The following is a 24,321-nucleotide window of genomic DNA, read 5'->3' as shown; positions in this document are numbered from 1 at the left end:
ATGATCTGCGTCCTGTCTTAGGTTGGTATATTTCCCCCACCAATCTTACCCATCATTGACTACCGATCCATCATACTTAGCCACACTTGGGGGGATGTTCCAGCCTCGATGGCTAACAAGGCCTGCACCATGGCTTGCTGTTGCCTATGTTGCTGTCGCCTCCAAATTTGCAGTTTCCTTACTAGCAGAATCAAGCCCACTACGAGGATTGTCATCAGACCAATTACACTAGCCCATTGTTTCGTAAAGGTTAACACATCTTGCAATGTTTTGATTATCTCTGGGAGGGTTGCAAGCTCAACTCTGGTGTTATTTATCCTTGTTATGCCTAGTAGCAGGTGCTGAGTATAGTTTTGGAATTCTGTGGACTAATTCCCCCGCAAGTATTGGGAGAGCTGTCGGGAGACATTCTGTAAGTCACTCATATTAGTATAGGCTATGGGAGTTACACAAATTGCTGGGAAGGGTACTATACATCCCAGTCCCAATAGGGCCCCCCATATGTCCACTTGTTCTTGAACCAAATCCACTCTCTGGTTGACTATCAGGATTCCTGCTTGCAGATGTGCATTGATCTGAGTCTGTGTTTGAAGGGCAGCCGCCGTTCCTTCTGCAAGGGTGTTCACAGCTTCCGCAGTGGGTATAGTTGCAGCAAGCGAGACTGCTGCTGCCGTGGCAGCTGCTGTAGATATAGCCAATGCTGTCACAACGGCAGCTGTGATACCAAAATCTCTCTTCTTTCTGGATAGCACCACCGGTAACTTGTCCTCTGGAATGGAAACTGGGATAGGAACATGGGTAGGGATATGCATAATCACAGCCAGCTTGAAGGCCGTGACATTCCAGCACTGGGAAAGATAGCAATTCTTAGTGCAATTCAACCTATCATTCAGCTCGCTAGCATTTGTTACGAGGAAAAGGAATGGTGGCGAGACCCATATGGGAGTGGGCTGATAAGTAATATTATTGGGACAAGACACATTAACTGTTGTCTCAAAAGTACTAGAGTCATTTTGTTTATAAGAACAGTTGAGGAATTTGCCACCATTTAACATGGACACTGCTGAGATATCAGTACATGCTCCTAGCAAGTTACAGACCTGCCATGCATCAAAGGGAGAGGAGGGAATATGAGAGAAGAGTTAGTCACTGGTAAAGGATATAGCCATGCTTTAACCACTGCTCACAGCTCTCTGGCTTGAGCCTGCCAAGGAGGTGTAGCATCCCCAGAGTTATCATCAGCATTTTCAGCATCATGACTGGTGTTTGGAGGCAAGGCTGCACGCACCAGCTGCTCTGGGATCCAAATTGGAGCCTCCTTTTCCTGTGGAAAAACACATACAGACCCCCTACTCCATACTAACACTGGATCTGGTCCATTCCACTTTCCTGTGAGGATGTCCTTCAAAAGTACTAAAGGCTTAGGAGAAGCAGCAGCATCACTTGCATGTCTGTCTGCAGCTGATTTACCCGTTTTGTCCAACGTTAAAAAATTCAAAATAAAGAGAATGGTGTTGAGCTTATCTTTAGGGGACCTGAAGGTGTCCCCTATTCCCCCTTTTTGTTTATAAAGCTCATTTTTTATTGTAAGATGCGCGCGCTCCACAACACTCTGTCCTTGTGGGTTATAGGTATTCCATGTATCAAGTGAATGTCAAGTTGTTGTAGGAAGGCTTTAAAGGGTTGTGAGGTGTAGCCTGGACCATTATCTGTCTTTAATTGGCGTGGCTTTCCCCATGCCGCGAAAGCCTGTAGGCAATGGGCGATAACATCTCTGGATTTTTCCCCGTATGCACTGAGGCGAAAATTATTCCAGAGCAGGTATCTACAGAGACATGAACATATCTTAACTTTACAAATTCTGAAACATGTGTGACATCCATATGCCATATATGATTAGGTAACAAACCCTTAGGATTAACCCCCAAGGACGGGGCAGGTAGTAAGATCACGCAATTTCTGCAGGAGACTACTATGTCCCGTGCCTGTGCTTTTGTTATGTTAAATTTGAGGTGAAGAGTTAAAGCATCCTGTTTCTTCAAATCCTCCCATAAGTGGTCCCATTGAGGTATGTTTAGCAAGCCTTCATCTAGGAACCATGGAGCCGCCTTTTCCACTGTATTCAAAATGGCCCGAGCAGTTTTTGCTTTTAGTGGAGTTCCATTGGCTTTCAGCAGGTCTTCTAAAGACCCTTCCAACCGCACTTTAGATACTTCAGATCCCATTATGAACACACAGACAACAGATGCGGACGTTAAAGACTCGCCGCTAAATTCCGGCTCTAAGGCCGCCCCACTTCTTATTGTGGACTTGTAAAATCCCGGCTCTAAAGCCGCCCCACTTCTTATTGCGGACTTGTACAAGATTCCCACCACTTTGATCGTGGTCCCTTCCCCGCTTACCTGCGGTTTTGATAAGAAAATCCCGGCTCTATGGCCGCCCCGCTTCTTGTTGCGGTCTTGTACAAGTTTCCCACCACTTTTGTCGTGGTTTTACCCCGCTTACCTGTGGACTTCTCCCTTGCAAGGTTTTTCTATTTTTACTCCCCGCTTTACCGCGGAATTCCCACTTTTGAACGTGGCTAATGTCCCCGCTTACCTGCGGACCTTTACTCCCCGCTTTCCTGCGGATTACCTTGCAAGATTCCTTTTATTAGTTCCCGGGTGCTGGCGCCATTTATCGCCCTCGACCCGCAAGGACAACAAGAAGCCCCGGTTCGGATGCATCTTCTCTCTCTTTATTTCTGCAAGTCTACACACTTATATACGCTTACATGACCAATCAGCGAACAGGGTACAGGAGGGAGCGAATCAGGCTGTGTACCTAAACAAACAACTTCGCTAGCAACCAATGCTGTTTACTTCCTCTTTGGGCTTTCCGCTTAGTCTCACGAGGCAATCCTAACCTGGCAACTAGCCAGGCGCCATCTTTTAATGGCAGAGGCCGCCCTGGCCAGGGGCCTGCCTCCGACACATACCTTCATTCCTTCACATTTATCCTACTGGGTTTAAAATCTTAAAAATGTCTCTTTGGTTAGGTTTATTCCTAGGTATCTTATGGTTTTGGATGCAATTGTAAATGGGATTGACTCCTTAATATCTCTTTCTTCTGTCTTGCTGTTGGTGTAGAGAAATGCAACTGATTTCTGTGCATTGATTTTATATCCTGACACTTTACTGAATTCCTGTATAAGTTCTAGCAGTTTTGGAGTGGAGTCTTTTGGGTTTTCCACATATAGTATCATATCATCTGCGAAGAGTGATAATTTGACTTCTTCTTTGCCGATTTGGATGCCTTTAATTTCCTTTTGTTGTCTGATTGCTGAGGCTAGGACCTCTAGTACGATGTTGAATAGCAGTGGTGATAATGGACATCCCTGCCGTGTTCCTGACCTTAGCGGAAAAGCTTTCAGTTTTTCTCCATTGAGAATGATATTTGCGGTGGGTTTTTCATAGATGGCTTTGATGATATTGAGGTATGTGCCCTCTATCCCTACACTTTGAAGAGTTTTGATCAGGAAGGGATGTTGTACTTTGTCAAATGCTTTTTCAGCATCTATACTCAGAAAACTATAAAGTACTCATGAAAGAAATTGAGGAAGACACAAAGAAATGGAAAAATGTTCCATGCTCCTGGATTGGAAGAATAAATATTGTGAAAATGTCTATGCTACCTAAAGCAATCTACACATTTAATGCAATTCCTATCAAAGTACCATCCATCTTTTTCAAAGAAATGGAACAAATAATTCTAAAATTTATATGGAACCAGAAAAGACCTCGAATAGCCAAAGGGATATTGAAAAAGAAAGCCAACGTTGGTGGCATCACAATTCCGGACTTCAAGCTCTATTACAAAGCTGTCATCATCAAGACAACATGGTACTGGCACAAAAACAGACACATAGATCAATGGAACAGAATAGAGAGCCCAGAAATAGACCCTCAAATCTATGGTCAACTAATCTTTGACAAAGCAGGAAAGAATGTCCAATGGAAAAAAGACAGCCTTTTCAATAAATGGTGCTGGGAAAATTGGACAGCCACATGCAGAAAAATGAAATTGGACCATTTCCTTACACCACACACACAAAAATAGACTCAAAATGGATGAAGGACCTCAATGTACGAAAGGAATCCATCAAAATCCTTGAGGAGAACACGGGCAGCAACCTCTTCGACCTCTGCCGCAGCAATATCTTCCTAGGAACAACGCAAAAGGCAAGGGAAGCAAGGGAAAAAATGAACTACTGGGATTTCATCAAGATCAAAAGCTTTTGCACAGCAAAGGAAACAGTTAACAAAATCAAAAGACAACTGACAGAATGGGAGAAGATATTTGCAAACGACATATCAGATAAAGGACTAGTGTCCAGAATCTATAAAGAACTTAGCAAACTCAACACCCAAAGAACAAATAATCCAATCAAGAAATGGGCAGAAGACATGAACAGACATTTCTGCAAAGAAGACATCCAGATGGCGAACAGACACATGAAAAAGTGCTCCATATCACTCGGCATCAGGGAAATACAAATCAAAACCACAATGAGATATCACCTCACACCAGTCAGAATGGCTAAAATCAACAAGTCAGGAAATGACAGATGCTGGCGAGGATGCGGAGAAAGGGGAACCCTCCTACACTGTTGGTGGGAATGCAAGCTGGTGCAGCCACTCTGGAAAACAGCATGGAGGTTCCTCAAAATGTTGAAAATAGAACTGCCCTATGACCCAGCAATTGCACTATTGGGTATTTACCCTAAAGATACAAATGTAGTGATCCAAAGGGACACATGCACCCGAATGTTTATAGCAGCAATGTCCACAATAGCCAAACTATGGAAAGAACCTAGATGTCCATCAACAGATGAATGGATCAAGAAGATGTGGTATATATACACAATGGAATACTATGCAGCCATCAAAAGAAATGAAATCTTGCCATTTGCAACAACATGGATGGAACTAGAGCGTATCATGCTTAGCGAAATAAGTCAAGCAGAGAAAGACAACTATCATATGATCTCCCTGATATGAGGAAGTGGTGATGCAACATGGAGGCTTAAGTGGGTAGAAGAAGAATAAATGAAACAAGATGGGATTGGGAGGGAGACAAACCATAAGTGACTCTTAATCTCACAAAACAAACTGAGGGTTGCCGGGGGGAGGGGGTTTGGGAGAAGGGGGTGGGATTATGGACATTGGGGAGGGTATGTGCTTTGGTGAGTGCTGTGAAGTGTGTAAACCTGGTGATTCACAGACCTGTACCCCTGGGGATAAAAATATATGTTTATAAAAAATAAAAAATTTAAAAAAAAAAATCTTAAAAATGGACTGAGAATAACAAATCATCAAGATAACACATGTACATGTCTATAACAAATGTTTTTTCATGAAATTATAATAACAATCATAATACTGACATTAATTGATCACTAGGATTGCCCTGGGCACTATTCTAAATGTTGTGTATATGAACTTGTTCACTCCTCACTACCACGTGTTGAGAAGGTACAATTGTGATTATCAACCCTATTTTGCAAATAAGAGCAATGAAGCACAGAGAGGTTAAATAGTATATTCAAGACCTCACAACTAGTATATGGTAGAGCTTGGATTTGAACCTATGTGTCCTGTCTGTAAGAACTGTGTTTTTAACCACAATGCTGTTTGGCAACCATTCTTTGTTCCAGCCTCCCCCCACTACTCATTTCAGGTCCTAGAAATAAACATTCACACAGGCAGTCTTGTTATTCTCTAAAGAACTTATTTGGGTTTTTTGGGGGGGAAATTCTATTGCACAAATCACATTTCCTCTTCCTTTCTAATTCATCAGTTACTGTTCTCTTTTGTTTTTAGTTTTCCAGATCTTTACTGAAATATCCATATGTTGTTATTCTTTCTTCTGTTCTTTAAATTTTGTTTGTTACCATTTACTATGATTAGAAGGAGGCTTAGAAAGGAGAAAATATATACTCCCATGATCATTGTGTTATCTTGAATGAAAGGTCTATTTTGACCTGACTTAGAGAGGTGTGACTTGCATTAGGGTTCCCCGGGTGTACCTTTGATCCACCACCAGGCTGCTCTCTCAAACTTGACTCCTACTTTAGGCTTCATACTTTTCTGTATGTCTACTTCCCATCTCTAACCCCTTCAGTCTTTCTTGAAACCTACAGTTGAACATGATCTTTCTTCTTCATCTCAATTCCTGGAACACCTGTGGTACTTCACTGGCAATGTGCATCAAGATTTCTCCTTCATTACAGTCATTTCTATGCACAATTTCACTTCCATGCTGCACAGAAGCTTCTAATGAGTAGTTGCCAAATCCTTTTGTAGTTGCCAAATCAAAGTCAGTGCTTGAAATCAGGTGCAGTTGTACTCAAATGATAATTACAGGAGTAGGAAAGATTAAAATTTACAAATTTTTGTAAATAGCTTTAGGAAAGAAAAAAAAATTGATAGGATTCAACAACTGCTTATGATGAAAAAAAAAATACCCCAGCAACTGGGAAAGGTTGATGATGGTTATAGGTGAAAAATTATAGGAAACATTATTCTAAATGGGCACACAAGTTCAGACATAATCCCTTTAGAAAAAGAGGAAGAATAATGTCAACTACCACTGCCCCTGTGTAACATATTACTCAAGATAGCAGCTAAAACAAATCTTAGTTTCCATGACCTTTAGTTATAGTCATGCAACTAACTCTGGCCAATGGCATGGGAGTGAAGGTTACCAATTATCCCACTTGACAGTCTGTCCCAGAAAGACTCATGGGAATGTCCCTCCATTCTTCCCCCCTGCTAGGTGATTGGAAAGATGACTTTGCAGAGCAAGAGGAACAGTAAGCCTAGAACCCTGAATGACTGTATGGAGCAGAAATCATTTCTCATCCCCTCTCAGATTCACACTGGACAGTTATATGAGCAAAATTATGAACTCTAATTGTGCTGAACCCTAAAATTTTGGTCTTACTTGTTGTAGTATTTAGCCTGTCTAATACAGGAATGGGGATGCATAGCAAAACCCTGAAATATATGACATGGATTTAATATCTTGGTGTCAGGAGACAAAGAATGAGATATTACTTTAGGGAAGTGGACTAGTCACACTATGTCGATGTAAGTTATTTGGTGAGTGCTGTCTACAATAACCTGGAAGGGATTACTATGTGCCTTCTGTGTCTATAGCTTAGGAGATGGTTGGAAAGAGCCCAAGTTTTAGTGTTTGTTAATTGTCACAGCTTTTAACAATATTATAACAAAAATGAGTTTAGGAAATAATTGGCTGATCCAAGAAGAAATTAAGAATCTTTTGGCCTAAAAGAGTGGGACAGATAAGACTGAAAAAGACATCGATGTTTCTCATTAACCAAAGAACTCAGCCCTGGGGCTAAGAGCACATCAAGAATATTGCTTTTCATTATAACCCATTATTTAAGATGGCTCAAAGAAGCTGTCATTAAGTTAGAGGCAAGGATTAATGCAAGTATACAAAGAAATGAAAAGATTTAGAATTTTGTCTCAGAAATAACTTTGGATGTAGTTACAGGAAAATGGAGTTGACTGAAAGCAAACTGAACAGAAGTCACTTTATTTTCTAGGGGATTTGTGTTGCCACAGTAAGTTTGAGCCTGGCTTGAAAAAGTTTTTTCCTATTTCTCTATAAATCAACCCTACCACCACTGGAAAATGTGCTACCAAATTTGTATAGCTCATAAGCAGGGCACAACATTCACTTCAAATATGGCCATGGAATCTAATGACCAGGAAGAACTTACTCAGTGCAAAGCCAAGTGCAAAGCGTATTGCCATAGAGAACAACAGACACTTCCATATCCTGCTCAGGAGCCTACACAGTGTTTGCCCATCAGATTCTCTCAGTGCCACGGACCAATGACTGATGTGTGTTTCACATTCATCTCTTTTTGGATGACTAATTTTTATTGCAGATGTCCTAGCTCCACCACTGTGTATTGGATATAGCTGTGGGAAGAAAACTTGACTTCTTAGCTTGTTGGTTGTCTGATGAGGAGAAACTACCTTTCAGCCTGATGAGAAAACTGTATATGACCAAGAGGTCCTGGGCTTTGAGCTGTATGCATTAACAAAGGGGAGAAGAGTATGATATGTGTGTGAGAATAAAGGGCATACATGAGTATGTCGTGACCAGAGGCATGAGTTGTGGTAGAAACTGCCAGCTGTCCGTTAAAATCTGTTCTACTTTTATTCCTGAGCACAAGGCTTGAGTTTTCCCAGACTCCCTTGCTGTTAAGTGTGGTGGTGTGACTGAATAGTAGAGAATTGAATATGAGTCGAGAAGCAGCCATTCCCCATCCCTTCCTTTCGGTTCTTAATTCATGGGAGGGGTGGATTAAACATCCCATATGTGCTCCTACTTATTATTTCCCTCTTCTGGAATGGTAATTTCAAGGGAAATTTGGAAACCGATTTTGACGATGGCAAAGATGCCATCAGCTTAGGTCCATGAATGACTATGTGAAGGATAATCTCTGTTCCCCACAGACCTGCAATATTTCTGTACCATTACTTGAACAGAAAAATTAACTTCCTATGTATTAACATCATTATGTTTGGGGTCTTAAATTGCTCTAATTAAAACCACATACATTCTAGTGGGTGAGATAATGTAACAGGAAGTTCAGGCATTGACAATACTCAGACTCAGATGGAGGGCAACGGATAACCTGATTAGGTTTAGAATCACAACCACATCAGGTCCTGAGGATACAGAGAAGTATCTCTCACGGGAAGAGGGCTATCCAAGTGGTCAGCAACCAGACGGAAGAGTTAGGATTCAAGTCCATTTTCCAATCCTAGTAGAGGAATTGTGGGAAAAGTCATTCTTATAAATCCAAAAATCAGGTATTTGTCACTTGAAGAAACTTTTTCAAACTACCAGGAAACACAGTATTATTCTCATTTCCAAGTATGTCTGCAGAAAACTTGAGAAAAAAGAAAAAAAAGGAACTCTTGGTCTACTCTAGATTTTGCTTTCAATTTTTTTTTTTTTTTTTTTTGAGAGGGAAAGAGAGAAAACATGCGTTGCGCAGGGGAGGGACAGAGGGAGAGAGAGACAGGGTTCAATCTAAGATGACCGGAGCTGACATCAAGAATCAGATGTTTAAGCAAGTAAGCCACGCAGGCACCACTTGGTCTATCCAAGTTTTGATTTCAAGAAGAGTTACTAGAAATATAAGTAATAATGAGTCATTGTGGTAGGCTCTGTTCTGAGCTCAGGGGAGGAGCCATGATGTGAAGATCCTGTGTATTGCCCTTGAGACTCTCACAGTACACGCTGCAAGTAAGAGGAGAGTAAACCACATGATACGAGAGGTCATGCAATAGAGCTGTATTAAACAAGAATAAGGGGGGACTGCTGGGAACTTGGACACCCATATATGGGAACCTTTGTAATAACCCTGAGGTGAGGAGATCAAAGCAAATTATAATTAAAGATTTTTTAAAAAATTATGACATGGTTATCATTACATAGAAGACTGTGTATCATTACATAGAGCTTTAAAAGTGGAAAAGAACTGTTATATGTCAGGGGAAATGGGCAATATAACTCCTGTACCTTTTGTTCCAAAGGTTCCGGTGAGAGAGATGACAGCTTCTTTTGCTTTCCTTTTGGGTTTTCTGTATAAGCCCCTGTGGGAAGCACGACCACTGCTGAATGGGGTGGCTATCAGATATCTGGGAATAAACACTATCTTCTAGAAGACTTAGTGTGAGGGGGAAACAGATGCATGATTTTTTGCCTTCTGTTGTTGGGCCAACACTGCTATTCCTTAGGTCTCTAAGAGGAAGAAGTAGCCTGATTCTTTCAAACAAGGATTTAAGTGATGTGAAATAAGTTGAGCTCATGGAAGATCATATATATACTTGCTCCTAACATTGCATCAAACTAATACATGTCTTAATACGAGAAAATAGTTTTTAAGTCAACAGCATATTAAAGAAAATAAGATCACTTTCCTTTTAAAGTGTACAGACCAAGTTATTCTATTGATGAATTTTTCTGTTTTGCACTTTATTTGAACATTTATCCTTCAATTTTCAAGGACGATTTTTGCCAAGTCACAGCACATATCGAGCACACCCACAAATGTGTTTCATGAGATATGGACAATGGTGCAATGCCAAGATGTTGCTGGTGTTCAATTTTAACAGAGAGCTCTAGCTTCGAGATATTCAACAGGATCCTGCAACGTTGGTACCATTTCATATTAAATTAGTTCCCCTTAACAACAAGAAAAAAGAAACTACTGAATATTACTGTACATTTTTTCTGAACTTATTAACTTATGCATGTTTATTTTTGTTGTGGTGGTTGGGAGTAAACATACTATTTTCTACGTTTGCAAGAATAAACTTGTACCTAGCTCAGGGGTTTTGTAAAGATCACACTAAGCATTTAAAATAGTGTCTGGCACATGGTAAATGCTCAATAAATATTAACATATCATTATCCATGAAGCCTGTGTTTAAAATAAATTTAAATGGCAAAATATTTCTTGAATGCGTAATTGTACTATGGTGCTATGGTAATAAAAAGGAAAAAAATTCAAACTTGTTTCTGCTGAAACTTTAAAATCTAAAACATATAAAAAAAGACATATACTGCCAATGTTCACATTTATGTAGGTAGCAAAATGAAACAAATCATTGTTATAATCACAACAAGGTCACTTAAGGAGATGAGACAGTTTAGGAAGGTTTATGAATCCAGAAAGCACCCAGAATTAGAAAAGAGAATTCTCTTTTTGAAGAGAATGTGTCTTTTTTAAATGTTCAGTTAGCCAGTATATAGTACATCATAAGTTTTTGTTGTAGTGTTCAATGATTTATTAGTTGCAAAGAGAATGTGTCAACATGATCAAAACTTTCTGGGATTAAAAGTCAGTAGAATCAGTTATTCCAAAAAGAATGGCTATGCTTCTGTCAGTTTAATAGTTGTTTAATATCCAAAATTTTTGACTTCTTACTTTGAGGAAATTTTTATCTGGTAAATTATATACACTGTAACTGACACTTGAAGTTACACAATATTTAAATTGTAGGTTGGTTCCATTATTAGCTGTTAAGCACAAATGGCAAAAATGTTTTTCATAACACTCTGAATCTTCATATGCTTTCCAACCAATTCTCTAAGAAAAGAAAGAAAGCAAGTCAGATGTACAAGTAGGGAAGGCTTTCCCCACCCCCCAATTACAAAACCTACACTGAGTGAGTGAGTTTGTTGGACATTTTAAAAATGATGAAAATTAGTAATTACTTCCTTTATCACTGAGAACCTATATTTCTAAACCTATTGTCTTCAAAACAAACTTACCTTTTCAATTTACTCTCAAGTAACATTTTAAAGCTACTGATGACAACTGAAATCTAAAAGGCAACGGATTTCGTTTCGTACGTCTACTCAGTGAAAAACGCATATTGTCATATTCCAGCGACAAAAGAAATACTGACTTTCCTGTTTTGTCCAACAAAAAATGATATGGCAAAAAGAAAGGTGGGAACAGCCTTCAAAGGCTAAATATTTCCACAGGGCATTTAAAGTGCATTGGCTATGGAACTCAATGCTGCCTTGCTGGTAGCGAGTAAGGAAGAGTTCGTCACAGATGATGTTAATCAGAGCTGCCATTTATTGAGCACCTCCTGGGTGCTGGGCATGCCCTCCATACCTCATTTTCACACCAATGTCAAGACGTTTTTGCAAGACAGTTAGTCTTACCCTCACATTGCAGATAAGGAAATTGAAGTTGCGTGAATAAACAAGCAAGGGTTCGAACTATGGATCCAAAATCGATTCTCTTTCCATACCATGCCAGATGAAGCCTTTGTAGCACTAGGAATAATGTCATTTTAAATATTAAGAAAAGCATCCTGAAATAAGAGCAGGTTTTGTGAAGCCTCACAGGAATCACAAAAATGAATTAAAGTCCCTGCACCCAAGGACTCACAGTTAAGTAGGGGATAGAATTCAGATCATAGCAAATGTAGCAGAAGACTATGGACTCCGGGGAAACAGACTGCGGGTTTTAGAAAGGAGGAGGTAGGGAGGGATGGGTGAGCCTGGTGCTGGGTCTCATGGAGGGCACAGACTGCATGGAGCAGCAAAGGTTATATGCAAACCATGAGTCATGGAAAACTGCATCAGGAACTAACGGTGTACTGTTTTATGACTAACATAACACAATAAAAAAATTCACAACAATAACAGCAACAACAAAACAAGATGCACAAATGACGTGAGGATTCAGACTACATGTTTCCATCTAAAAACTGCAAGCGGGTTATCGGGAAGCTGCCCGTGCACATACACCCGCTGAACAGAGCTGAGGACACGAGATACTCATTACATAGATAACCACTGACGCTGTGACAAGCTTGTGCACGATACTGGGTAGAATTTTGTATTGCTTTTTGTTTGAATGACATTTGGCTCTTAGGAATTTCCTATGAGAAATGTGCTGCCTTTGATAAGACAAATACTGAGAAGAAACCAGAAGGCTGTTGATCTATTGCTGCATATGAGTTTACTGAAATAACCCTTCCACCTTGTCATTCCGCGGCTTCCCCATGTTCTTCCTTCACAAATTTCTCGTCTTTCTCCATTCATTTCCCCTCGTGGAAACCCTCTGCTCACACCTACACAAGCAAACATATGGACTGAAGGATCAAATTTTCTTATCAGGTTCATTCCCACCCCTGATTCGGGTCTCAATTTTAAGAAATTCAACATGAACCGTTCATGTCAGCCTCCAAGGTAAGATTTCTTCATGATAGTCTTAGACTGATTGAATTATTAAACTACAAAGACCGTAAACGAAATTCCTCCTACAAACATTAATTGCGAAAGTGAAAAGTCCACAGATAGAAGTGTAGAGAAATTAACTGGAAGAGTTCCAGGAGGTTAAAGGAATTCATACTTTAATTATTCTCTGAGTTCTTTTGCTCTTGTTGAGAAGGGACAGCCACTCTAGTCTATTGTCTTTGACTTGTAAATTACTTTAGAGACAAGCCAACTCTCCTGTACTTGGTTCAACATTTTGTTTTTATTGAAAAAGTACATTTCAAATTGCCTTGGTGCTTGAGTAATTCAGTAGATTAAATTAACCTAATAATACGGTTAAACTACTTTAAAAAATATGTAACAACAGAAATCCACCCTTATTTTCAATTTAACACAAGAACCCTCTCAGAACAAACAAGTAGGTTAAAATTTAGACTTTGTAATTTATTTAAAAAAATTGAACTTGCTGAGCCCAAATATGTACATAATATTATTTACTTAATTATCACACAATAAAAAGCCACATGGATTTTTAGTCATTTGGAAGTAGGCAATCACAGGAGGGTACCTCTCTGTTTTTATATTGCTTTTTAAGTTTTGTTATAAATGAGTGATAGCTCTATGGTTACAAAGCAATCGTCTAATGTCTAGAAATTTCTTTTGGATTATTTAGGCTAATTTTCAAAGCTTTCCTAGAGAGAAAATAGGACTGGATAGATTAAAGAATTCAAATGAGAATACAGGACAACCTATTAGCATATTCACCTGCTTGTCAAGTTTGCCCTTCTTATTGCATTTATAGAGTTACTCAGTTTCATTATACTGCATTTAGAGAATTATTAAGTTTGCAAGGAAATGTCATTATATAAGAGGTCAGGACTCTATGACCTCTCATATAAATAACTCTGCCAGTGGAACAAAAAAAGAGTTCACACTTGACTGTCAGACAAATTCCTTGAAATAGGTCATTCACACATGTGTAACATCTCACCTCTTCAAGTGGGAAAACCTTTTTGTGTCAATTTTTGCATTAGAGGATGAATGTGAATGTCATTTTATACATCTATATCTATGTTATCTGTAATGTATGTGTTTATGCACGTGTGTACGTAAGGGATCTCCAAACACAAGCCTTATCAGTGTAACTAAAATATCATTATCATCAGTGTACTACCCCATCTTGCAGTGGAAAGAAATATTAGGATTTCAGGTCCCCTTAATATATTTAAAACAATGACAAGTCTCAGAATTCTGGGATGAGAACTTAATATCATCCAGACATTACAAGCCTTTCATTTGACAGCACAATCACTGAACTGTAATAAAATAGAATAAGTCATAAAGAACTACAGACGAAGTCAACTGGAGTTTGGGCATCAGAATTCTAAATCAATTAATTATAAAAATAACACTAACATACAAAAGCATGCATAAAAGGAAATAATTGCTCTTCATTTTGTAATGTTAATGAGTAGAGACATTTTCCATCATCGAGTCACTGGACTCCTTATGATGAAATTTTCATCTTCAAGTTGTACTGCGTAGGAAGGTATACAATATATTGGAGTATGTAATTCACACGTTCGTTTTTCATTTGACTGAAGTCTTGTGTCTTTGACTTCTTCCAAAATTTGGCTTAAGGATCAGATTCTCGTGAATTACTTTTCTGTGGAGGATTATAGAGAGGGGAAAAAAGCAATAGTATGAGTCACAGTTCTATTTAAGCAAAACAGGAAATTAATGCATAAAATACACTTTAGAATTCTACATTCTCAGAGTTGTCCTTGAATATAACTATAAATATTGAATGAAAGGAATTTTCTTTCAGATTAGCACTATAAGAGAAAAACATGTAAAGAAAGGATTCTTAGAAAATCTATTCTAAAAGCCTTAGATAAGGCACAAACATAATTACTCTGCTCCTAATTTCTACAGAGATGAGATGCCAACACCAAACTTGTATAGGGGCTGAATATAGTGGGAAGGCAGCAACTGATGCGTGAGTTAAATTACATATAGGTCTCTGAACCTAAGGCAATCTCCCTCATCTATAATCTCTATGGGAATAACTTTGTTCCTTGGACATCAGCAAGGAGAAGTCTGTACAGCATCTCACATCTAAATTCCTCTCTGATACTAACATATGGGGAAAGGGAGCAGGGTTGGTCTCTTTCATCAAACCTGATGCTCAACCTTTCTTGGCTACAGAGTTGAATTTGTGTTACTTCTGGAGAGTGCATTAAAGGGGTGAGAAGAGCTTTTGCTCTTGTGAAAACAGCGTTCTCCACAGTTTTCTTCCTTTGGGGTATCAGAGGAACTGTGTATCCCAAACATTCTCCTGTGAGAAATGAGCCGCCACCAAGGACAGCTAACTCAGATCCAACTATTCTCACTTCCTATCAGGCAAAAACTACATGAAAATTCAGGGGGTTAAAGTAATTAATACTTTACCCCCTAACATTTCCAGTTCTCATTTATAGGGCATGGTCCCTCTGTCTCTTATTGTCTTTGACTTCTATGTTTCTTTACAGCAGTATGCTACAAAAACAGGACTAGAGTATTTTTAGAAACTCTTATGTATTTCCCAATATTTCCTGTGAGATGGGATCAGATTTTATAACCATTTCACTAATTTTCTGAGACACACTTAATAACTTCATTTGCACCAATATGGGGAAATGAAAAAAGCCTGAAATCTGATTCATCTGACTTTCCCCTGTCTTTTCCATATATTTGAGGCATGAACTGGGAACCAAAGCATTCATCTTGCTAATGTAGAAATGCACATAATTCCCTGAAGCATATTCTGTCTTCTCCCATGCCATTTGCCATGTTGTCCTTCTGTCCCAAGATGCCTTATCTTGCCTTGGGTAATGTTCATGGTTTTGGGTGGTAAGCACTTCGTTTAGAAACAGCATCAGAACATTTTTTTTAAAAAAAATAATGCATCACCTGTACCCCTGGGGATAAAAATATATGTTTATAAAAAATAAAAAAATTTATTAAAAGCCTTAAAAAATAAAAATAAAACATGTTCATAAAAAAAGAAAAAAAAAATAATGCATTATGTAGATAAAAATTACAGATATTAGCTCTACCTGCAAGTCCTAAAACAAAGTATCCTTGTGCATGAAGTGGTTCTGCGCCCGACTTCAAACTTTAAGTATCAGCCGATGGGGTTTTACTAATCCTTTTTGCTGAGAACTTTGTATATGGAATTTACTCTACAAAGCATGACCTTCCTGGGACTAAGGAATTATGTAATAATCATAGTTAAGTTTACAGGACAATCCACAAGATAATTTGATTAGGCAAGTCCTGCTCTAATAGGTTATGCAGCTGGAGTGAATCTTTCAAACTTTCTTTCGCCACTCCAAACTCTAGGAAACCCAGCAAGTCCTTTGAAGACAGGTGCTTAGTCCCAGGTTAAAACTAGAATCCAAAAATTTATAGTTCTTCAGTCCTATCGTGATTTTTTAAGAGATTTTATTTATTTATTTGAGAGAGAGAGCACGGGGACAGCAGAGGGTGGGGGAAAGTGAGAATGTCAAGCAGACTTCCCGCTGAGCTCAGAGTCCGGGCAGGGCTGGCTTTCAGGATCCTGAGATCATAACCTGAGCTGAAACCAAGAGTCAGATGCTCAACTGATTGAGCCACCCAGGTGCCCCTGTCATGAGTTTTTGTAATTATGGAAAAACCCTAGTCAGTTTTGTAGGGGGGGTTAGGTCCTTTTTGCTTGAGCCTCACAGAGAGAGATTCATTCTTGGTGGACATCTGCCAAGATAGACATCACTTGGATTTATGCTTCAGGTGACATCTAACAGGAACTATATACTCATCATCAAGAATGTACAAGAGGCCATCATGAATGAAATAAATGGAATTGTCTTGGTATTTAAACCAACAGCTGAGGCAGCAACCACTACTTAGCAATTCTTAGGAATTGCTCTCATGCTGGTACAGAGGTTCCAACACTGTTAGAATTTACATTTTATTTTTTTCTGTAAGAGAGAACTAATTTGTTTTAACCTAAAAGTCTCCTATTTTTCTTAAGTTGGAAATGAATATTCTTTTTAAAAACCACTATGTAGGCTAATACTGCTCTGTGTGAACAAAACTGACCTGCAGTTTTCCAGGTGTTGTGTATCTATTTAGCACCTGCAGGTGGAGGTAAAAACTGGGGCCGAGGAACTGGCCATTTGTGCAGAGAAGGTCATTTGGGTGTGGAGCCTACATCACTTATTACAGCTAACAGGCATGAGCATTTACAATGGTCAAGAACTCTTCTAAATGCTTACTTGTTGTAGCTCACTTAATCCTCATGAAACATTATCATTATGTCCATATTAAGTGATCTCCACATTAACTATCATTATCTCCATAGTAGAAGCTTGCTCACGGTTACACAGCTAGTTAAGTGTTGGAGTATGGATTCAAAGCCAGGTCTAGCTGTAGATCAGGAGCTATTAAACTATATCCACTGTAGGGTCTCCTAAACACACACCCTTGCAGTTTGGAAAATAGGAAGTATACAAAAGAACTTAACTTTTGCTTTTACTTATAGCATTTGTTTTAGGTTTTTTTTTAGAATAAAAAAGAAACTTTGTGCCTAAGGGATAATTTCACTATGCTGAAGACAAATGTTCCCATAAAAAACATCTTCCAGAGGTAACATTGATGAAATAGAATGTAAATGAATACGAATTGGGCATAAACCTCCCAACACAGAAAGAAGTAACTAATTTATTTCCCTCCCCAAAAGGCAAACGATATTAAGAATATCAGCACCAACCTAGATTCTTGTTTCTATAGAACTTCAAAGTCTGCATTTTCTGGGGACGAATGTTGGACAGGAAGTGAACGTTTCTATGAATAAAAATCAGACAAATATTAATGCCACAATTTTCAAAACTTAAGACCATATAAAGAAAAATGCCTCAAGTTCAAATCTTTTTGTTTTTGGTTAACGTTTGTTTTCTCTTGATTAAAATGTGTTTTGTAGAGGTTACTTTTGGAAAAATTCACAATTTCATAGATACTTGCAAACTGATTTCAACTTGTAATTGTCTTTCAAATAGTATTTGATATTTCATAGATGAATTATTACCCCCAAACATTGACTTTCATATTTCCCTGCTGTAATGAAAAGTTAAAATGGAAAGTTTTTAAAAAGAGGTAAGGTCTCTTAGCATACTAATTATGACCCAATTTTTCTATATACAAATGGAATATTTTCTCTGAATTTTACTAAGTATTTTAGTGACTTTTCTGATTTTAGATCATCAGCCAAGAGACAAGACAACTCATTTTGCCATATACACCCAAACACAAGGAGATGATTTTCCCCCAGTATTTGTATAGCAGACCAGAGGACTTACCTTACATTCAAGCTTTACTACATCCCTCATATCACAGCAAACATTCTCAATGACTTTTACTAGGAAGTATTCTTTAGAAAAGATACATTTACATGTAGCAATGATAATCCATCATACGTTTAGACGATTATAGAAGTCACCTAATAGAAGTTGTTGTTATATCCCTGTCATTGCAAAGTTGTTGCCCCTCTAAATAAGCCTTTTTAAGAGAATATACATAGTGGCTAAGGTGTGGAGAACACAAAGAGAGATCAAGAAGAGAGGATGAGCGATAACTCAACCGTATCGTTCTTTGGTGACCAGATACCTAACGATCTAGGATTACAGTTCTAATTATGGCATCAGAAACACACACACACAAAATTTTGTTTTAAACATGTTAGGTAGCAAGTTAGAGTAAAGGTTATGTGCTTTGAAATGCTGTGTCACATAGATTTAAAATTAGCTTTAGTGATGAAAAAAATCACCCATGTTGGAAAACATGTCGGTGGGGTTTGATGAATATGTACCAGGAAATATGAGACTGAAAAAGAGCAAAAGTTTTAAACATATGTAAATATATCATGTTATTTTAAATATTTTGCAAACACAAGTTAAAGTACATATATAATTGGAAATTTGCCTATTTTATGTATATCCATCAAAGTATTCTAAATCAAGTGAGGCAAAAACTTTGGAAAATTTTTCACTAGAAACTGGGGGAGAGTTTTATATTTTGGGTTCCTTTATAGGGAATATGCAAAAAAAAATCCACTAGAATAGCCATGACTTTTACGTGTATGGCTGAAAAAGATGGAGTTTTATGCAGTTTAGTTTCTCTTTGAGTTTATCTGAACTCAAAGGAATAGAGTTGCTCACACCAGCACTTACAGCAAAATTAAAAACTGGATTCTCACCTTTGTCAGTTGGCTAATACAGAAGGCAATTGCAAGGATAACTGTAATGATACCAAGCATCACTGCATAAATAATCCCTATTATCACTGAGGGAGAAAAAGAGAACAGAAAATTATAAAAGTATGAGATAAACTACCACATATCAACTTAAAAATGAAACAGGTAAAATCAGGGTAATATCACTTTACCATTTTATGGAAAATACATTATTATACTTTCATGTATGTTATATATTTTTAAAAATTAGGTTTTTCACAGTAACCATGTGGGAGACTGGAACTTTGAGTACTAACATCTTTGTCCAAGGTCAAACATCTAATGATGACAAGTCTCCAGAGTTCAACTCACTCCTATTGTTCTGGACAGGACCTCACAGGCATAATTATGGAGAAAAGCCATGTGGACATTCTGCGGCAATATGGAAGAAACCACAAACTCATAGTTTCAAAGTTATGAGAGAAAATAATGTCTTGATGTACAAAGGGTATTGGGGAGATCATTGAATCAGCAGTTTTGGAGGAAATAAACTCAATATAATATACCCTAGTATATAAAATATGTATACTAATTAGTATAGTAATATACTATATGTATATATAGTATATTACTATATATACTAAAAATATTTCTCAAATCTTTTACATGTTGAGAATGAAACAGTTTCAATTTAATGAAACAGTTTCATTAAGTTTCAATGAAATTGAAACTTAAATGAAATTTAAGTTATAGGTAGTCTTGCCTATTCATGAGTACTTCTACTTTCAAATGAAGTAAATAGAACTGAAGGCTAGACATACAAGTAAAAGGGCATATTTATTTGGCTCATTTATAACTGAAAGATTTATTATTTATTTTTTAAAAAGTAAATGTAGGGTTTTTTTTTTGCCACAGGTGTTGCCCAGCCTTCCTGTCCGTGTAGCTTTAACTCATGAGCTGGTGATTCAGTTCTACAATCCGTTTTTCTCATATGAAGAATGGATGCAGGCCAAGTGTGAAGGGAGGCTTAGAAAGGCCGAATAGTAAATGAGCACATAAATCAACTAATGCCAGATCCACAGCAGCACCTAAGAAGTGGGGATGACAGTCCTCCAGTCAGAGAGGGCTGGGAGGATAGCCCCAAAGTGGTGGCATAGGGCCCCGAATGAATCAGGATTGAGATATTTATTTATTTGAAAATTAATTTTATTTATTTATTTATTTATGGGCGCCTGGGTGGCTCAGTGGGTTAAGCCGCTGCCTTCGGCTCAGGTCATGATCTCAGGGTCCTGGGATCGAGTCCCGCATCGGGCTCTCTGCTCAGCAGGGAGCCTGCTTCCTCCTCTCTCTCTCTCTGCCTGCCTCTCAGTCTACTTGTGATTTCTCTCTGTCAAATAAATAAATAAAATCTTAAAAAAAATATTTATTTATTTATATTTATTCCTGAGATGTGCCAAGTAATCAGATGATTTTAAGCTCCTTGCTTTCTTTACAAGTAGGGAACAAGGATGTTCAATGGTTTTATAAGCTCCTATGAGACTTTTCTCAAGTACCCATGCTTGGTTAGAAAGCTAAAAAAGTTTAAATTATGTACTGCTAGTTCCAAAATATTTAGGAAAATAAGAAATGCATATTTTAATTTTAAAAAGAGCGTATTTTGCTTGCCTTTACAATTTTATATCATCTGTTTTAAAAACTGATGCTTTTTGGGGGGCCCAGGGGAGCCTCAGTCGTTAAGCATCAGCCTTCAGCTCGGGTCGTGATCCCAGGGTCCTGGAATTGAGCCCCACATGGGGCTGCCTGCTCAGCGGGAAGCCTGCTTCTCCCTCTCCCACTCCCCCTGCTTATATTCCCTTTCTCACCATGTCTCTCTGTCAAATAAATTTTAAAAATCTTAAAAAAAAAATTGATGCTTCTTGGGGTGCCTGGGTGGCTCAGTCAGTTAGGCCTCTGACTCTTGGTTCCAGTTCAGGTCATGATCTCAGAATGGTCAGATGGAACCCCACATTGGGCTCCATGGTTAACATGGAGTCTGCTTGGGATCCTTTCATTCTTCCTGTCCCTTCCCTTCTGCACCTCCCCACACTCTGTCTTTCTCAAGCAAATAAAATCTTTAAATAAATTAAAAAGTTAAAAATTGGCATTTCTTATTTTCTTCGGCATTTGGAACTAGCAATGTGTCATATAAGATGCAATTATTGTTATTTTATGTTGAGTATTAACATACCTGGTTCAGAGAAAGGGTGGACAATTTGTTCCTTTGCTTCTAAAAACACAAAATTTCAAAATCAAGTCAGAATACATAGAGTCTATCTTTAAAGTTCCATATTAGAATTATTGTTTAGTGGGTTTCTTTTTATTAACTGTGTTTGGGGAGCTACTGTTCAATTTTAAACAGTTAACTAGTAAACCTTCTGAGGTGATGGGTCAGTTTTAACATCAGTAATTCCACTATCTACTTTCAACTACCCAACAGGTATTCATGGATCAGACATTAGCAAACCATCTTCTTAAATGAAGGAAAGGGTATGAGAAAGTACTGAAAGAACCACTTATTGACGTCTACAAAAAGCAGTGCATTTAAAAATATATGAAAAAATGGGGAGAAGAAAGAAGACCCAATGAGCCATCACCCCACATGAGTTTCAGCCCAAACCCAAGAGAGATCATGTCAGGTATCAATTTTCCAGTTTTAGGCCACAGCCACCATCTGAATCCAAATCCTTATTGTGTCTCATCTGAGCTTTTGTCAACAGTTGGACTGGATTCCCTATCTGCAGAAGTTTCTAGCATTGCTGCCTCAATGCAGCTTAAGGTACTACTAGTATTAACACGATGACATTACTTTCTTTGCAGTCACCAACACCATTTTATGTGTCGAAGTACTAAGACTACCACAGCCTTACCGTTTTCTTGAATTTAGTTATTACAAATAACATATCGCACCATATGTTATCATGTCGTCAGGGACTTGGTTATATTGGGTCATTCTTTAGAGGTTATGTTTAAAGATTAATTGGGGGTTGTGCTCTCTTTCTTCATAGCAGGTGGGAATTATGGTTAGTATGCAAGCTCAGAAGTGAAACAGGTGGGGTTTCAGTCACAGGAATCTCTCTCACTAGTTATGTGGCCTTGGACAAGTTCCTTAATTGCTCTGTGCTTTGGTAATTTCTTAGGCAAATGTAGATTATAATACCTATCTCTTTGGGTGAAATTAGGTAATGCATGAAAACACTTACAATGGCCCCCAATGCTAGCCTTTATTTCTAGGATTCAGGGCATGTAGCGCTGCCTGTCTATGTTTGACATTTTAATGCCTTCCAGTTGGACACCATCAATTGGCTTCACATTGAAGTGACTTTGAAAATTAGATTGTTTGTTTCATTGAACACAGAAGCCCAATAATTAGTTCCCAGCCCTCAGCCTAATTTTCCTTCGCAGGTCTCTGTTTTTAAAATCTGCTGCTTCCGCTTATCCCAGAGCATTTTCTCCGTGTTTCTATTAACTAATGATCCTGCAGCTTCTCAAGGTATTTTCTAAGCCTTTTTAAAAAATCTGGAGTAGCCTGGGGCACCTGGGTGGCTCAGTGGGTTGCGCCTCTGCCTTTGGCTTGCGTCATGGTCTCAGGGCCCCAGAATCGAGCCCCACATCGGGCTCTCTGCTCAGCAGGGAGCCTGCTTCCCCTGGCACCACCCCCCCCCCCCTGCCGCCTCTCTGCCTACTTGTGGTCTCTGTCTGTCAAATAAATAAATAAAATCTTTAGGAAAAAAGAAAATCTGGAGTAGCCTGCCTAAACCCACCTACAAGAGACACTTTCCCTTTCCACTTTCAACTGGCTTTGGTGATGTTATCCTCTTTTTCTGATAAAAATAGCCAGAGGCAGTGAATTTGACCTAATGGCCCTTCTCTCAGTACCCAGCATGACTTAGAGTTCTCATTTACTAGGTCATTACGGTATTACGTATTACGATATTACGATAGGCTTGGGGTGAGGCAATTTTGCATACATCTTCTTATTTGATCTCTAGAGAAATACTGTAAGATGAGAATTATGGACCCAAAAATGAAGGGGACAGAAACCTCTTGGGGAACTTCACTCAGGGTCAGCAGGTAGGATAGCTGATCCCTGCATGGTTTGACTCCAGGCCATCCTCACCACTGCACAATGAGATCCCTTCCATCTGGCCCACCATTTCATGATCACAGTCAGCATTTATGAACTCTGCTAGATTGTTTTAATTTCTTTAGCCCACAGTATTATTTCTGTGAGATATTCCAGAGGTGAGAATTCCTCTGGAGTAGAGACGGTGTCTACTTAGGGTTGTTTCTCAGTGTTGGTCACAGTTTTGCCACAGTGACAGGTCCAATTAAATAGAGTTGCATCTTTCTCTGCTTGACTTATTTCGCTAAGCATGATACGCTCTAGTTCCATCCATGTTGTCGCAAATGGCAAAAAATAAAAAATTAATAAAAAAATAATAAAATAAAAAAATAGAGTTGCATCATAACAATTAACTCCAAAGGTAACTATTTTAAAATATAAACAAACCTGGTTTTTCTTGTTTCTCTCTTTTTTTCCTTGTTTCCTAAATTTCATGTATGAGTGAAATCATATGATAGTTGTTTTTCTCTGACTGACTTATTTCACCTAGCACTATACCCTGTAGATACATCCACATTGTTGCAAATGGCAAGATTTCATTCTTTTTTTAGGGCTGAGTAACATTCCATTGTACATACAGACCACATCTTCCTTATCCCTCCATCTATGGATGGACACTTGGGCGGTTTCCTTATCTTGGCTACTGTAAATAATGCTTCAGTAAACATAAGGATGCATATATATTTTCAAATTAGTGTTTTCACCCTCTCCTGGTAAATATTCAGTAGTGGAATTACTGGGTCATATGGTATTTCTATTTTTTAATTTTTGGAGGAAACTTTTTCACAGTGGTGGCACCAGCTTGCATTTCCACCAGTAGTGAAATAGGTGAAGGGGGTTAAGAGTATATATATATATATATATTAAAGATTTTGTTTATTTATCTGACAGACAGAGATCACAAGCAGGCAGAGAGGCATGCAGAGAGAAAGGAGGAAGCAGGCTCCCTGCTGAGCAGAGATGCGGATGTGGGGCTCGATCCCAAGACTCTGGGATCATGACCTGAACCAAAGGCAGAGGCTTTAACCCACTGAGCCACCCAGGTGCCCCTAGAATACATTTCTTGTGATAATTATAT

General features: G+C 38.5%; 1 protein-coding gene and 1 long non-coding RNA gene across 3 annotated transcripts in view; one reads left to right on the top strand and one right to left on the bottom strand.

Moving 5' to 3' along the window:
• Positions 1-12,585: 12,585 nt before the first annotated feature.
• Positions 12,586-24,321, top strand: part of LOC106006397 — a 155,801-nt gene continuing 144,065 nt past the window's right edge. The window contains exon 1 of the long non-coding RNA XR_001180423.2: positions 12,586-12,804. This is a non-coding gene — a long non-coding RNA (uncharacterized LOC106006397). The remainder of the gene's footprint in view (positions 12,805-24,321) is intronic.
• The window catches only part of LOC101676720 (glycophorin-A), a 33,138-nt gene continuing 21,890 nt past the window's right edge, over positions 13,074-24,321 (bottom strand). For both annotated transcript variants that reach the window (XM_004757990.3, XM_004757991.3), the window contains 4 exons: positions 21,309-21,347; positions 19,106-19,191; positions 17,624-17,697; positions 13,074-14,497 (listed from right to left, as the gene is read on the bottom strand). In XM_004757990.3, coding sequence (XP_004758047.1) covers positions 17,638-17,697; positions 19,106-19,191; positions 21,309-21,347 — 185 coding nt within the window. In that variant the 3' untranslated portion in view covers positions 13,074-14,497; positions 17,624-17,637. The remainder of the gene's footprint in view (positions 14,498-17,623; positions 17,698-19,105; positions 19,192-21,308; positions 21,348-24,321) is intronic.

This window comes from Mustela putorius, unplaced genomic scaffold (genome assembly GCF_011764305.1).
Source record: "Mustela putorius furo isolate JIRA1106 unplaced genomic scaffold, ASM1176430v1.1 tig00000242_pilon_pilon_pilon, whole genome shotgun sequence".
NCBI lineage: Eukaryota > Metazoa > Chordata > Mammalia > Carnivora > Mustelidae > Mustela > Mustela putorius.
The sequence above is the reverse complement of the archived record's forward strand: the minus strand, read 5'-3'. Positions and strand labels throughout refer to the sequence as shown.